The sequence below is a fragment of the Hylaeus volcanicus genome, chromosome 3 (assembly GCF_026283585.1).
Source record: "Hylaeus volcanicus isolate JK05 chromosome 3, UHH_iyHylVolc1.0_haploid, whole genome shotgun sequence".
Lineage (NCBI taxonomy): Eukaryota > Metazoa > Arthropoda > Insecta > Hymenoptera > Colletidae > Hylaeus > Hylaeus volcanicus.
In genome coordinates this window covers 27,640,348-27,654,733 of record NC_071978.1, presented here as the reverse complement: position 1 = coordinate 27,654,733, position 14,386 = coordinate 27,640,348, and the positions used below count along the sequence as shown (strand labels likewise).

The window sequence follows — 14,386 nt, the reverse complement described above, 5'->3', positions numbered from 1 at the left end:
GGACGGATGTGTAATTTCTCGCAGGAGAGCACTGCTAACCCCGGCATCGGCCGCGATTAGCGTTCGGACCGATATCGTATCGATACTATTCATGGCACGTAGGTAGTCGTTCAGTGTCAATCCATTTCGATTTTTGCAGGAAAGTATCGACACTTATCAATTAAAAGTACGACGTGCAAGAGATGTGACAATTGATTCCGTGCACTTACGATCAATCACTCGTGACCTTAAATAGAAAAATAGCTTTAAATAGTAACATTTATCTGTCATTTTATTACAACGAAAGACGTTGATCGAACTTCCTAAGAATGGACACAGAGCAGTGACACTAGTAAAGTAGTCAGTAATAATTCAGATTTTAATACCTGTACTTCCCACTGATTACTTCATTATTGATCTTACTCAAGCATTCTCTATACATATTCCATCAGCCCAGCTACCCACGTATCATCTGGTAATCACTTCAAAGCTATCGTTATACCGCGAGAGGATTTCAAGATGGATATATAGATGAACACGACTCTCTACTAAAAGTGACTTTATTCGACACGACCGACTTCCCCAAGATCCACCGGATGACTGACTGCTCGTCAACGGTTAAACAGCGATCGGCGAATTCTTACAATGCCACCTGATAAACATCGATACTTCGGAATTCGATGCCTGTACTTCCCACTGCATCGTTAAGGAGAGGTCCCGTGTATGCAAGTTCGAGCGGCGAGCACGAGCAACGTCCACTTCTTGAAAGTGTCAACTCGTCGCGCAGGAGGGTCCGATGGGCCCAGGTGAGCTAGCACAACGAGCCACGAACACCTAAACGACCACGGAATCCCGAGAAAGGCCACGCGCCATCATCGCAACGGGCGGTCGGCAAGGGGATGCCATAAAGAATTAAAAATACCAACCTCGACAATTATTATCGATTCAATCGATTCCTGATGCTTCTGCGATCAAAATGATACCTCACATCGCGTAAATCGGACTATTTTTAACGAAATTATATGCAAAATCTGATTGCATAATCGAAAAGTTACTTCGTTACAAATAGTTCGATTTACGCGACGTGAGATATCATTTTAATCGGGAGAACACCAAGAATCCAATGGCATCGCGTCCACGTTGATACGATGAAGAATAAAGGATTCGATTTGATCAAAAACTGATGAGTCGATCGCCGGTTTGACCCCAGACCCTCGAGCGAAAAGAAGTATTTGGGGGTCTCGCTTCGAACCACTCGAAAGGGTCGATTCTTTTTAGCGTTCGATCCAGGCTCGCGTAGAATAGTCCCCGTGCTCGCGAGCTTAGACCATGGGGCCGAGACCCAAACGCTCGTAAAAATCGACCCTTTCACGTAGTTTCAACCGTTCGTCGTCGCATTTAGCGACCTTTTGCTCGCTAGTAGGAACGTGTTTTCGAACAAACTCCGGCGAGCACGGACAATTTATTGCTCGAGCACGTTCGTCACATAGATGGGACCTCTCGTTTACCGATCTTGCTCGAGTGTCCTCGATACCTATTCCATCGGTCCGTGTGCCCACGGTTTCCTGTGTCCGTTTCGTCGAATCCAGTTTCCCAGTCTCCTCCGTCTGTTTGAAAGAAACAGATTTTTCCAAATAGAAACATTGGTCTCCGACGGTACGTGCAGCCTGCGGTGGTGGTGTAGGCGCATTAATAATGTAAGTGTGCAGATGGTGTGCAGTGAGTGCGCGGTGGCGCTGACTAGGATCAATGTTCCGTTCGCGATCTATATAGTATAGAGCGCAGTGTATGTAACGACAGCCGGCTGTGTGGGAAACAACACCGTTACACAGGTTATTTCCACAGAATATATTTGCAAATATTCCGATCAAACGCGGAACCGTTGATATACGTGTTCGAAAACAAACACAGGCGAACAGCGCCGCCGATCAATTCTGGCTTGTCTTTCGTTGAATTTATTTCGACCCGTACCGGTAACGAATATAGACGCGTCGAGCGAGATAAAGACACCACCGACCATTTCCTGTGTTAGTGGAACGTACTTATACAGCTGGTATTTGAATACGTCGAGATGTTAATTGAAGCACGGAGGAACCAGAGGGAAACCCAAGCAAAGACTTGTCGTTACAAATACAGGCGATGATGGGGCATAGAAATTGCTCCATTCCTTGGAAACACGGTTCTCGCTATTTCGTATACCGAACTATCGGATAAACAAGTTGATGTGTAAACATAGATAGATGATTGCTTGAACGAGACTGGCGTTACTAAAATTTGCAACACGCGATGAAGTCGTAATAAGCCATGTTATTTATGGTAACACGACTCGGCGAAGTAAACGAATCAAATTGAAAGTGGAAGTGTTTTAACAAAATTTTAACGGAGAAAAATAGGTCGAAACGACGCTACCATTAGCAGATATTAATACACCGTTTCAAAGTGTCGGTGGTTCTTGTCGATATCAGACTGGCATCGTTGGGAACTTGAATTTGTCGCTATTATTATTGCTGTGCTCGAGCTAATGCAATATTAAATTCATTTCGAGTTATACATTTAAACAAACAATTCTAGTTCGCTTCGTTGTTAATGTGTTTCGTACATCGTATAATACGGATTAAATAAATATCGTCGATTTATTCTTACCTTGTGGGAAGTTAACAAGTGCCCGTAAGTTGTTAGCTTTCCACCAACATAGAAATAAACATATTTATTTCAATCTCCCTGGAAGATGAATACAGAGCGACGGGTATCTATTTTAATCTCTCTGAGAGAGCAATACAGATAGTAACACATTTATTTTAATCTCTCTGGGAGAGTTGTCCGCGCCTAACGAAACTGATATTCATTTATTAATACGTTATCGAGAAAAAGTAAAATTGTCTTCTTTAATAAACCGTTTTTTGAAGCTACGTTCGTACGATATACTTGTCGCAGACTCGAACATTTAGGAATACCCCGAATGACTCACAGTCATCCCTAAAATTCCAATTACCTCCCAGAACACCGACTCTCGAGAAACTCTATGCAACTATCGAAACGACGAAGGGATGTGGTATGAGATGTCGGATACGTAATTGTGCGACCATGTAATAATAACGTATTTTATAAATTTATTCACATGATTTAAATAAATCAAGTATACAGTTAAGTTTTACGACGCATGCGCGACGCGTGTCGGTGCTCGCGGTATCGCAAGCGCATGCACACTTCTTCTTCGTTTCTGTATTTAATTCTTTTTTTTTTTCTTTTTAGTCTCACTCTTAATTACCATTTTCTCTCGTCTCATTCCATCCGCGATGAATAATATCTTACACGAGGCGACGTTTGATATACATATTTACATATCGTACAGTGTTAACTCGGGGACATATAAAATTACAAAAAGTCGTCTACCTATTCGAGAATTCAAAATCGAAGCTAAAACTCTCTACGCGACGCGAACGTGTCGGCCGTGATCGACGCGCTCCTCCTCTTCTCGTTCATACATAGAATTTGTACAATTGTACATACGTACAGATACGCTGACGCGCGTACAGCTTGCGGGCTCTATTTACATATTGCGTTCTGTATATAATAAATATGTACACACGTGGAAACGAATCGGGCACCGGGACACAATTCTTCGTCTTTTTTTTTCTTTTTTTCTTTTTTATTTTTATTTCCATTTCAACCATATTCCGTGCAAAGGAGTACAGTGCTTTAAAAACAGCTATCCGACCGCGACAAAACGGTATCATCGGTTTCGATCGTTCCCCAACGCTCAACGGTGAACCGACAGAGCAACTAGACCCCTAGTGCTTACTCCGAGCTTTTTAAAATCAGTCGATTGTTGTCGACGCTAGTCAAAGGACTCGTGAGAGATGAAATGTTGTTCGGTTTTATAAGAAGCGTCTAAATAATAAAAAAGAAATAAATACCAGATTCCATTAATACTGAAGTTAACACTATAGTTACTCGATTCGGCCCGTGTACCTCGAGGACTTCTTTTTAAAAATGCTGGATTACAACATTACTGTTGGATAGGAAACTAGGCACTAGATACTCTACTCCCTATGAATTGGCCATGAACCGAAGCATCGGTAGTTTTAGTGTTAAAAAGAAGCGAGTCCACCTTTTCCCCTTTAACGATCTCCCAAACAAATTCTGTTACGTACTAAAAGATCAACCATCTAGCTGTAAAGAAAACGGAGCCGACATCTTCGTTAATTTCTAAGAATATACCTTGTAACCCCTTGTACAAAACACCCTATGTATTCGTCCTATAATTGAACGCGAAACCTAAACAAAAATTCCGAATACAATCTCGAGTAATTACAGCGCGATCTTCGCGGCTCCCGTCCCGTCAGCTCGTACAATCGAGCATCCGTTTCGCGTACTTCGCGAAGAAACCAATTGAAAAACCGCGGTTAATCCGCAACAATCCCACTCGTCCTCGACGAACCGCGCGCGCTTTCGTGGTTGAAATATAGTTATTCGCGGTGAAACGGCTGTTTTAAAGCACTGCGGCGGCGTGTTTATGCTTTATTGCACGCTGAAAAGTCGTCGAGCGAAGTGGGAAAGGGAGCACACAGACGAGTCCCAGTCGGAACTAGGTTCTCGCGAGACGCCATTCAGAAAATTTCGCGTCGCACCGGTTTTGCGCGAGCGCAATCTGTTCCTAAGGAGCGAGGAGGCTCTGATATCGAGGGTGGATGGGTAGTGGAAGAAGGATGAGAGACAACAAAAGAAACGAAGGGTGGTGGGAACGACGAGGCCGAGCGAGAAAACAAAAGGTTGGGGGAGGAGGGAAGGAAAAAGGGAAAACGCCGTAGGAGTGGAAAAGTGGACAATCACGCTTTTACCGATGAAACGAAGCAAGTAGCGAACGCATTTTCGCGAGGAGAAAAAGGATTGCAAACAAATATTTCCTAAAGTAGTCCGTAGTTACTCGGCTAATCGCGTGTTCTGTCGTGAAACTAACGTTCCTCCGAAAGGCCGTGACTACGCGAAAGCTCGATAATCACTGGGAGCCAGAACAGACTTAATTTGCACCGTACTCGGTTCTGACACGCGTGCCGAATAAGAGCGCGCTAATTACCAAGAACTATTCAATTGATGGAATCGCACAGACTTTTTCTTCGTGAGAATCGAGAGCGCGTACGCTACACAAGGCTCGCAGAAACCTTCTCGGATGCTACAACGGGTTGTAGCGATATACCTCTCTATAGGAATTTTCGGAAATTTAACCCGTTCATTGTCCAGCTTCTCGGGGTTGTATATAATAGCACGATGCTGTGACCCGTATGCCGATCACGAACTTGTGAACGTGTTAAACCTCGACCCCGTTACTTGGTTTTCAAATTTCTACGCAAAAGTGGATTTAGTCTTTTAATGTCAAAGCGACGTTATTTAAAATAAAATGATAGCTTCACAAATATGTGACTTGTGGAAGGTACAATGGATGAGTATCGATAATTACATCAAAGATACAGAATGTACATAACGGGTATATCGGTTGAAAATCATGAGGGTTTACACGGTAATCAATTAACTGGTAAAATACATTTAAATGAGAGCAAAGGACATCCCTTGATTGTAAAATATATTCGATAGGGATGCATGCCATGTGGGCGCCACCACCATGACCTCAAAGCAGTTTTCAATAGCATTTCGGAATTATATTTTCTTGAACCCCGTGGGGCTCTTGCGAACCGTGAATAAAAATCTGTGCGATTTTATCAATGAATCGTCTTGCTAGCAAATATTTCATTCGATATTGTTTGCATCGAGGGACGTTCGCACCAGGCGTACCAAGTTTGTGAAATGTACAAATAAGATATACACAACTATACAAGTTCGAAGCACCTTGTACGATCACCGTTTTCCCAAAAACATATGGAAATGAATATATAAATCACTTAATTCATCGTTTAAATAAATAATGCACCATCAGAAATCATCATTGGCCCTCAATGGCGACTAAAAATCAACGGAGTAACGGTAAGAGGAGCTATTTATATCGAGAACATTGATTCAACGTGTAAAAATAATAAAAAAAAAAAATGTTCAAACGAACAAGGTTACGTATAATATATGGTCATCTAATTTTTTTTTATTATTTTCAATTGCTGAACTCCCGATATATTCCCCGCATATTGGGATCGAAACGATGCATCAATTAACGTTAACACGTCCATGAATTCTATGGATCGTCGAATAAAAGGTAACAAAAGTAAAAATCTGACGTTCGATGCAAGTAATCCTGGCAGACTCGAAAAGCTGACACAGCAAACTTTACTTTAGATGCACCTAAACCGACTCTGGCTTTAGAGTTTCTAGTCGATCTAGGTTCATCAAACATCTAGCCGCGTCTAAGCCAGGGTTTGCTGGATCAGCCATACCGAAGAGTCTATCAGCATTATCCGAATGAAACCTTTTTATTTTTGTAACCATTTCACTCGGTTTTCCAAACCACGGACTCCTCTATTAACTAATCTTAGTGTTAATTCGTGTACACGTGGATCTTTTTACAAGACATCCGTAGACATAAAGTGTTTTTAATAAATAAGTCCTCCTCTCGGCATTACTCTCCTACATTCACAAATAACGAAATACTTTACACGATAGAAGAAAGTAAGCCTCGGTTCAGCTGTTGTCGAAGTAGAGCGTCTGGAACACTCGAAAGGTGTTCAACCTCTGAAGCATCGAGGCGCTTTCATTAAATTCTTGTAAATATATTTCAATTATTGGATCATAAAAGTGAATATCCGATGACTCTTGACGCATATTCAGTGACACATAAAAGTGGATTACTTTGCATCTGCGAGGGTATATTTGCACCGATCCTAATATTGGTTGTCCGGAGATACAAAACTATCTTTCGACCGTTAATTTCCCACTTTAAATTACATAATCCTCCGAAAAAGCCAGATTTCCCCTGATCATTTCAAAGTCATGCTACAAACACACCCTATAGATGCAAAGTGACCACTTTCCAATCTGTCTCGAGCATCAAGGAGTTCCTCGGTCGTCAACAAAATTGAGTTAAATTTAATATCTAATTTGTACTGGACAGAAATTTGTCACGCGTCGAGGGACCAATACGTGAAGGAGTTTGGTTCCGTCTGGCTTCTTTCGTCAAGTCCCAACTGGATACGCCAATCACGTCCATCGTAAGTTTGTTACGTCTCGAGTGCCTAATGGCGCATCAAACGCTCGGTGCAAACTACCTAGCTAACTCCGAATCCCTAGGTTACACGTCGATGCTCGATAGACGACAGAATTTAAATCGAAAATATATCTTTCGTTTATCAACCATCGAAGGTTAATCCTAGCCGTGGAACGAAACACGTGGAAATATCTGTTTCTGCGAGTATGCGAATCCTTCTCCTTGCCGGCGCGAACATAAAAAAGCCAGAAGCGTCTTCCTTCTGGGCAGAGTTGAGCGTTACTCGATTTACCTCGAGTACATCTTTATCTAGATCGTCTGGATAGAGCATTTTTTATGGAACCAAGTTAAAGAAAAATCGATCGAAAAAATATTCAAAGACCACCTTTAGATATCAAGCACAAACTGTTCGCTATCTGAGCTAAACGAACGAAACGCACGATACTATTGAAATTTGTGCTTTTTAACCAATTTCCGAGCGTGTTTTTATTCATAACTGATAACTGAAAAATCTTGTTTGTTTCGTTGACACATTTATGAAAAACAAACGGGTTTTTTGGAATATTTGTATCAGAGTCGGATGTTATACCTTTGCAAAACGTTATCGTATCGCTCGGTTAAAATTGCGAACGGACCAGATAAAATTACAATTGCACCGACATATTTTTCATGTAAACTTTTGAGCTTGTTTCCAATTCATTTCGCTACTGAATAATTGGTCAGCAGCAGTCTGGACTTTCTGTCTCCGTTTTGCGTATCGAATAACTGTTCGAATAACTCGTTATTCGTTCGATATAAAACCGATTTGGTTGTGTTTCTATCGAACAAATAACGGATCGGAAATTGTTTGTTTTTCAAGGATTAATCCAACATTGTGTATCTACGGGGTTGATACGCGAATTAACGAGTTATTTAAAAACGAACAATTTTTTAGCCAGAGGTTATATCCTCTGCACTCTACAATATTGCTTTTTCGCATTGGGTTGATTCGTAAGTAACTTGTGTAAAAAATAATTATGCTTTTAAAAGGTAGCAATTTCCAATTTGTTTGCTAAACGAGAACGTACACGTACATACGGGTTTAGCAGGGAAGGGGACGAGAAAGGTCCGCGAATAGACTCGTCGATAGACGAGCAGATTCTCGTCGTTGATGATCTAGAGTAAAAATGCGCCCGACTCCGTCCGTGAAACGCGAGTCGAATATAATTCGCGTCGGTGGAGCTAGACGAGATAGGCCTGGCCGGAAGATGGTGGCGGTGGCGGTGGCGGGGGTTGTTGCTGTCTCCAGGCGGTTCTCTCCAAGGTGGAATAATCCGAGTCGATGGACGAGTATATGTGCTCGGACAGCGGTCTTCTGTGATCCTCGCTGCTGCCGCTGCTCACCGTCGTGTTGGTGGCGATGAGATTGCTACCTGGTACGGTAACCGCATCTCGGTAGGCGTGATTGACGGTCAGCCTGGGCTGCGGTGACGAAGGTGGTGGTTGTTGTTGCGGCATGGAGACCGTGCCGCAGGAATAGGCGGGAGGCGCGTGTTGCAGCATCAACGCGGTCGTTGGCGACGAGTCTTTGAAGAAGGTACGCTGTCGTTCCTGGGCCCGCAGCGTCGACATGCTCGTTTTCTCGCTACCAACCCCGTCCAACGTGTACGTGTTGATGTTCCGCTTGTAGACCAACGGGGACGATTTCCTCTCCATGGATATGTCGCCCATGTTCCCAGGCGGTATGGCGAATCTGAGGCGTTCCCAGAACCTCTTCTCGCCCCACGTGAGGATCGCCGCCGCCGTTCTCAGGTACGGCCGTAGCTCGGGGTCCCTTTCCACCTCGGGACACGCGTGGCCAGCCTGCACGACGATCAACTGGGCCGCCCTGCCGCGCAACGCTTCGTGAAGAGCCGCGCGAAACTCGAAACGCGACCACTCTGTTTGAAGGAAGTTACGGGTAAGGACGATCAGCACGCGTCGAGACGCGTCGACCGCTTCCAGGACGACCGGCGCCGGGGCGGAGGCGCGGAGCACGCAAGATAGATCGCGATGATGTAAGCAGAGTCTGACGCCGGCGGTGCCGTGCTCGAGCTCGACGGCCAGCGAGTGGAGCACAAAGTCCTCGTCATTGGGACTATAGCAGACGTAACAATCGTAGAGACGCTCGCGATCGGCGTCGCAACACGCGGCCATCGGCGCCGCGGATGGCATCGCCGCCGTCCCGGCCGATTTCCCTGGTTTCGCGCGCAGAAATCGCAATCCGTACTTGGAGTAAGCCCAGGCGCTCACGGGCTCGCGGAATATGAACGCTAAGACGATGATCACCAAAAGAACGAGCACCGCGGACAAAGTAGCAGCTACCAGAGGCAAATAATCGGATACCATGATGCTCTCGATCACTCCGCCCTGAGAAAAGTAATCGGAGCAGACCGTCTCGTTAACGTTCAATCGGCGCCTGTACGCCGGCCTGGCGTCGCCACCGTAATAACACCAAACGTCGCTCGCGTCTACCACCTTGTGCGCGTTGTCCGATACCCACGAGGACAACTCCTGCAAGAATTTGCAACGACAGGACCACGGGTTGCTGCCCAGGGACAGCTCGACGAGACGCGCGTTCAGGGTAACCTGCCAGACGGGGAAGGTCACCAACCGGTTACCGCTTAGTCTCAATATCTCGAGGGATCTTAACGGGAGAAACGTCAGGTTGCCGATAAACCCGATCAGATTGTTCTGTAGATAAAGTTCGCGCAGATGGGAGAGTCGCTCGAACTCGAAACCCTTCAGCTCGCGTATCCGATTGTCCTCGAGATGAAGGATTTGGAGATTGTTCAGACCGTTGAACGTTCGGTTCTGTATAGACTCGATCCCGCTGCCGTTTACGTACAGTACGCGCATGTTCTTCCGTCCTATGAAGACGTGATTCTGCAGCTCGCGTAACACGTTACCGTCCAGGTAAACCTCGGTCGCGTCCATCGGTATACGACGTGGTATCTCCCCGACACCGAGACCGGAGCAATCCACCGCGTTCGTGTTCCACGTCCGATCGTTGTAGCACTTGCAGCCGGCCGGGCAAGTCATCTCACAGTCACACGCGTCGAAATCACAGCAATGGCAGAGAGCGAAACAATGGGCCTCGTAGCGGCATAGGAATTGCTCCGATCGGGCCGTGGAGGCCGACACGATGGCGACACCACGTGGCCCGGAAGTGCGGCACATGACGTTGTCCAGATCCATGATCCTCGGATATTCTCTCGTGGACGTTTGATTGTTGATCGCCGGCAGCCAATCCATCGAGCAATTGCAATTGAACGGATTGCCGCCGATGTAGAACTCTGGCAGTGGTTTGTCCTCGGGGACTTTGGTGAGAAGCAACGACGTCAGCTCCATCGTCTCGATCATGTTCGCGTACATGTCGACCCTGGTGAGGTTCACCTTGTCGGCGAAGGTGTTTGATCGCACCACGCTGATGTAATTGTTGTTTATGAAGAGCAACTCGACGCTGTCGGGGACGGACAACGGCGATAACTCTGTGATGCGATTGTGACTGGCGTCCAAGGTCTTCACCTTCGAGTCGCGGATCTCGTAATAGTTCCCCAAGCTCTCGATGTAGTTCCCGTGTATGTCCAACCATTTCAGGTTCCCCGGTATGAAGGCGTAGTCGAACCACTCGATGTGGTTCTCGGATAGATTCAACAATAATAAACTGGCAATGCTGGTGAACACTCCGTTGATATCGGACAGAAAGTTTCCGTCTAAGCGTATTGCTTCGAGACGTTCGTTTCTCTCGAACGCGTGTCTCTCGACGTGTTGCACCTTGTTCCTGGCGAGATTCAGGATCTGCAGGTTCGGTAGGTCCCAGAGCATACCGCGGGAGAGATTCCCGATGTCGTTACCGATGAGCCGCAGCCCCGTCAGCTGATGGAGATTCCGGAACGAGCCGTTGTGGAAATCGCTGATCCGGTTCTCGCCGAGGTCGAGGGTTTTCAAGAAGGCGAGGTCGCGCAACGCGTCCGGTACGGACGTAAGCTCGTTACCGCTCAGATCCAGTTCCTTCAAATCGGAGCAGTTGCGAAACGCCAACGGGTCGATGCTCGCGATAGCGTTGCCGGACAACGTGAGCCGATTCAGTACGAACAGACCGTTGAAAAGTTGCGCTCCCACGGTGTGAAGCTTGTTGTCGGACAGCTCGAGGGTGTGCAGATTGTAGAGCGGGAGAAAGGCGTTGCTCTCGATCCGATCTATCGTGTTGTTTCGAAGATCGAGGATCTGGAGGAAGAAGAGATCCTTGAAGGTGCGGGCGTCGATGTGCGTCAACGCGTTGTACGAGAGATCGAGAACGATCAAACGAATAAGCCCGAGGAAGGTCGTCTCGTCCACGCGATCGCTGCCCAGTCGATTACCGGCGAGATTTAGGACCAGCAGCTGCTCCAGACGAGTGAATATGCCCTTGGGCAGCTCGCGTAGCCCGTTGTACGCCAGGTGTATCTCTCGAAGGTCTCTCGTGCTGGCGAACAAACCCTCGGGCAACGCGTCCAGGGAATTGTAACTCGCGTTGAAGGTGCGCAGCACCGTCAGCCCGGTGAGCGCATCGCCGGCAATTTCGACGAGCGAGTTTCGTTGCAGGTGCAACTCTTGGAGCTGTCGCAAGCCGACCAGCGGGCTGTTATCGGGCAATCGCTCGAGCTCGTTCAGCGACAGATCCAATACTCGTATGTCCGCGCGACACGGTTCGACGTTCCCGTCGCCGGGGACGTCCCGTCGATACAGCCCGATATCGTTGGCGTCGCGCAAATGATTCCCCGTCAGATTCAACGTTTGAAGATTGTCCAGTCCGCAGAGCAAACCCACGGGAAGCGCGTGCAGGTTGCTTTCGACGATCTCGAGGGTGTGCAGTTCGCGCAGACCAAGCAACGAGTTCGGGGCGAATTCGATCACACGGCTGGCACCCCATACACCGTTGAACGTTTGCACGGTGAGTTTCTTGAGCTCCAGAAGCGGTTGGAACGATCCCTCCGGTATACGGAGCACTTTGCAACCGTGCACGTGGAGCTCGTGCAAACTGGTCAACCGTTGCCAGCTTTGAGCGTTGAAGCTGCTCTCGAAGTGATGGACGTCGCTGCATTTAATCCGCAACTTGAGAGCACCGTCCAGCGATGACACGAGGCTGGTGATCGCGACAGGATCCAACACGCGCAGGGTGCAGTCCGCGGAACGCGTATCGTTGCCACCCTCGGACAACCACTTGCAAGAGGCCCCGGCTGACTCCGAGAGTATCGTGGACGCCAGGCATAGGAACGCCGCGTTTATCAGCGTCATGAAAATATACTTAGCTGTCATCTTGCCTCGTCGAACCTCACACCCGGCGCTAACCACGGCTTTTCCGGCTGGGATTCTATCACTTTCGAAAATACGGCCAAACTATTTCTCACCCTCGCTCCTCACCCCTTTCTCACGTACACACTCGCGCAGCGATGACACACGCACGCACATACACACGCGAGCGAGTGCGAGCGCGCGCGCGCTCATGCACCTCCTATCACGTAAGTACGGACCGGCCCATTTCTCTTGCCCTTTATTCCTAGTTGGCTGGTGGCGAGCCACCCTGCCATAAGTTCCTCCACTCTTTCTCACTCGCGATACTTTCCGATTGCTTTCTCCGCGATTCCGTCCTTCGAATCACCCCCTTTTTTTTTTTTTCTCGTCCTCGTTACGTCTGCTTAGTACATCCCTACGGCACGCTTACGTTACGAAGCAGGCACACAGTCGCGGCAAGTAGTACGAGCACGCTTTAACGAACCGACGGGAATGAAAACAGTCTGCGTAAACCCGTATACGCGAAGCGACCGTGCACCACCGTACACACTCGCCTCACATCAAGCACTAGCACTGATCCAGCAGACCGCTGACCGCGCATCATCGGCATTCCCGACCGTTCCTTTCCGATTCCTATTTCCAACGGCAGAGACCGCCACTTTATTCGAATATATAGCGCTTCGAGTTGACTGCGTCACGGGACCCTAGAGGGGAAGCAAAAAGGGAAGCTGCCGTTTCGTGCTACCTTCGCCAGATGACTCGTCGGTAAAGCGACCTGGCCACTGACGCATTATCCTACAGGCAAAGATGGTACACGTCCAGGAGCGGCCGGGGATGCGAAACGTATTATTCGAATAATGGATGCGGAGCGAAAACACCCTGTAGCGATTTATTCCGAGGGCTCGTTCTGTTAAACGGTTGTCGAGATATGCTTCTATTCGTTCTGCGAGAAATATATCCAGTGTACTGTATTTTGATTTGATTTTACAGTTTATACTGCACTCCGTTAGAATTTCATTTTATAATTCAAATTGTACTTTTTATTTTCGAAAACACCGAGTCGAAAAATAGTGTCGTTTGCTCGTTGCTCTTATACGTGTATAATACACAAAGAATAAGGATCTTGACAAGAAATTCGAAAGACTGGTATATATTTTTTCCAGCTGTATTATATTGATTATTAGCATGATTCTTTGGTCTCGAAGTGGTCTGATCAGAAATGTATCGCCAGAACAATTCTTTCTACCCTATTTTTAAGAGTTAACAAATAAACCAAAAACGCCGTGTCCAAATCTTTGAAGATTGCGTTTATATATAACTTTTCGAAAAAACTTGCGAGAAAGAAAACGGGTTGCAAGGCCTCTGGTGGCCTGTACGAGAAGATCCCCTACAAACACTCTACAAAGAATCGGCACAAACACAAGCAGAACGTCAGGTATATTATATGCAACGTAAGTCCATATGTCCTTTGGTATGTGCACCGGTTTCGCTATGCTCTTTGGCTATTGGTGCACTTTTCCCAGCCTCGATCGCGACGATAATGCACGCCAGGTCGTTAACACGTACTCTGGTCCAAGTAAACTTCAACACGTCAAATATTGTAGGAACTGTTTTAATTGTTCATACTATCAACTATTAATTCTACGACAGGTACCACCCCGTCAAGGATACGACGAATGTTTATGTAAATTCGTTTTGTTCTTTACGATACAAGTTCAGTAAATCGAAAATTTAACATTGTAGGAATGAAGAATTTGAATCGGTGTCTCTCGGACACTTTGCACTCTGTTTTAACAATAAATTGAAACGAAAGAGAATTCTATAACGTTGTGCTTTTTTTTATATTAATATCAATGTCCATTCCAAGCCTCCTTTAGGCAAATATGTCCCTTTATTTAATATAAAATATACTTTTCAGTATAGCATATTTTATACACTTCAAATAGATGATCACTCTAATAGTAC

General features: G+C 46.4%; 1 protein-coding gene across 1 annotated transcript; it reads right to left on the bottom strand.

The window, feature by feature from the left end:
- Positions 1-3,066: 3,066 nt before the first annotated feature.
- Positions 3,067-13,216, bottom strand: LOC128874015 (toll-like receptor 7). The gene has a single exon (XM_054118234.1). The coding sequence runs from the start codon at positions 12,443-12,445 to the stop codon at positions 8,348-8,350; it is 4,098 nt and encodes a 1,365-aa protein (XP_053974209.1). The 5' UTR covers positions 12,446-13,216; the 3' UTR covers positions 3,067-8,347.
- Positions 13,217-14,386: the final 1,170 nt, after the last annotated feature.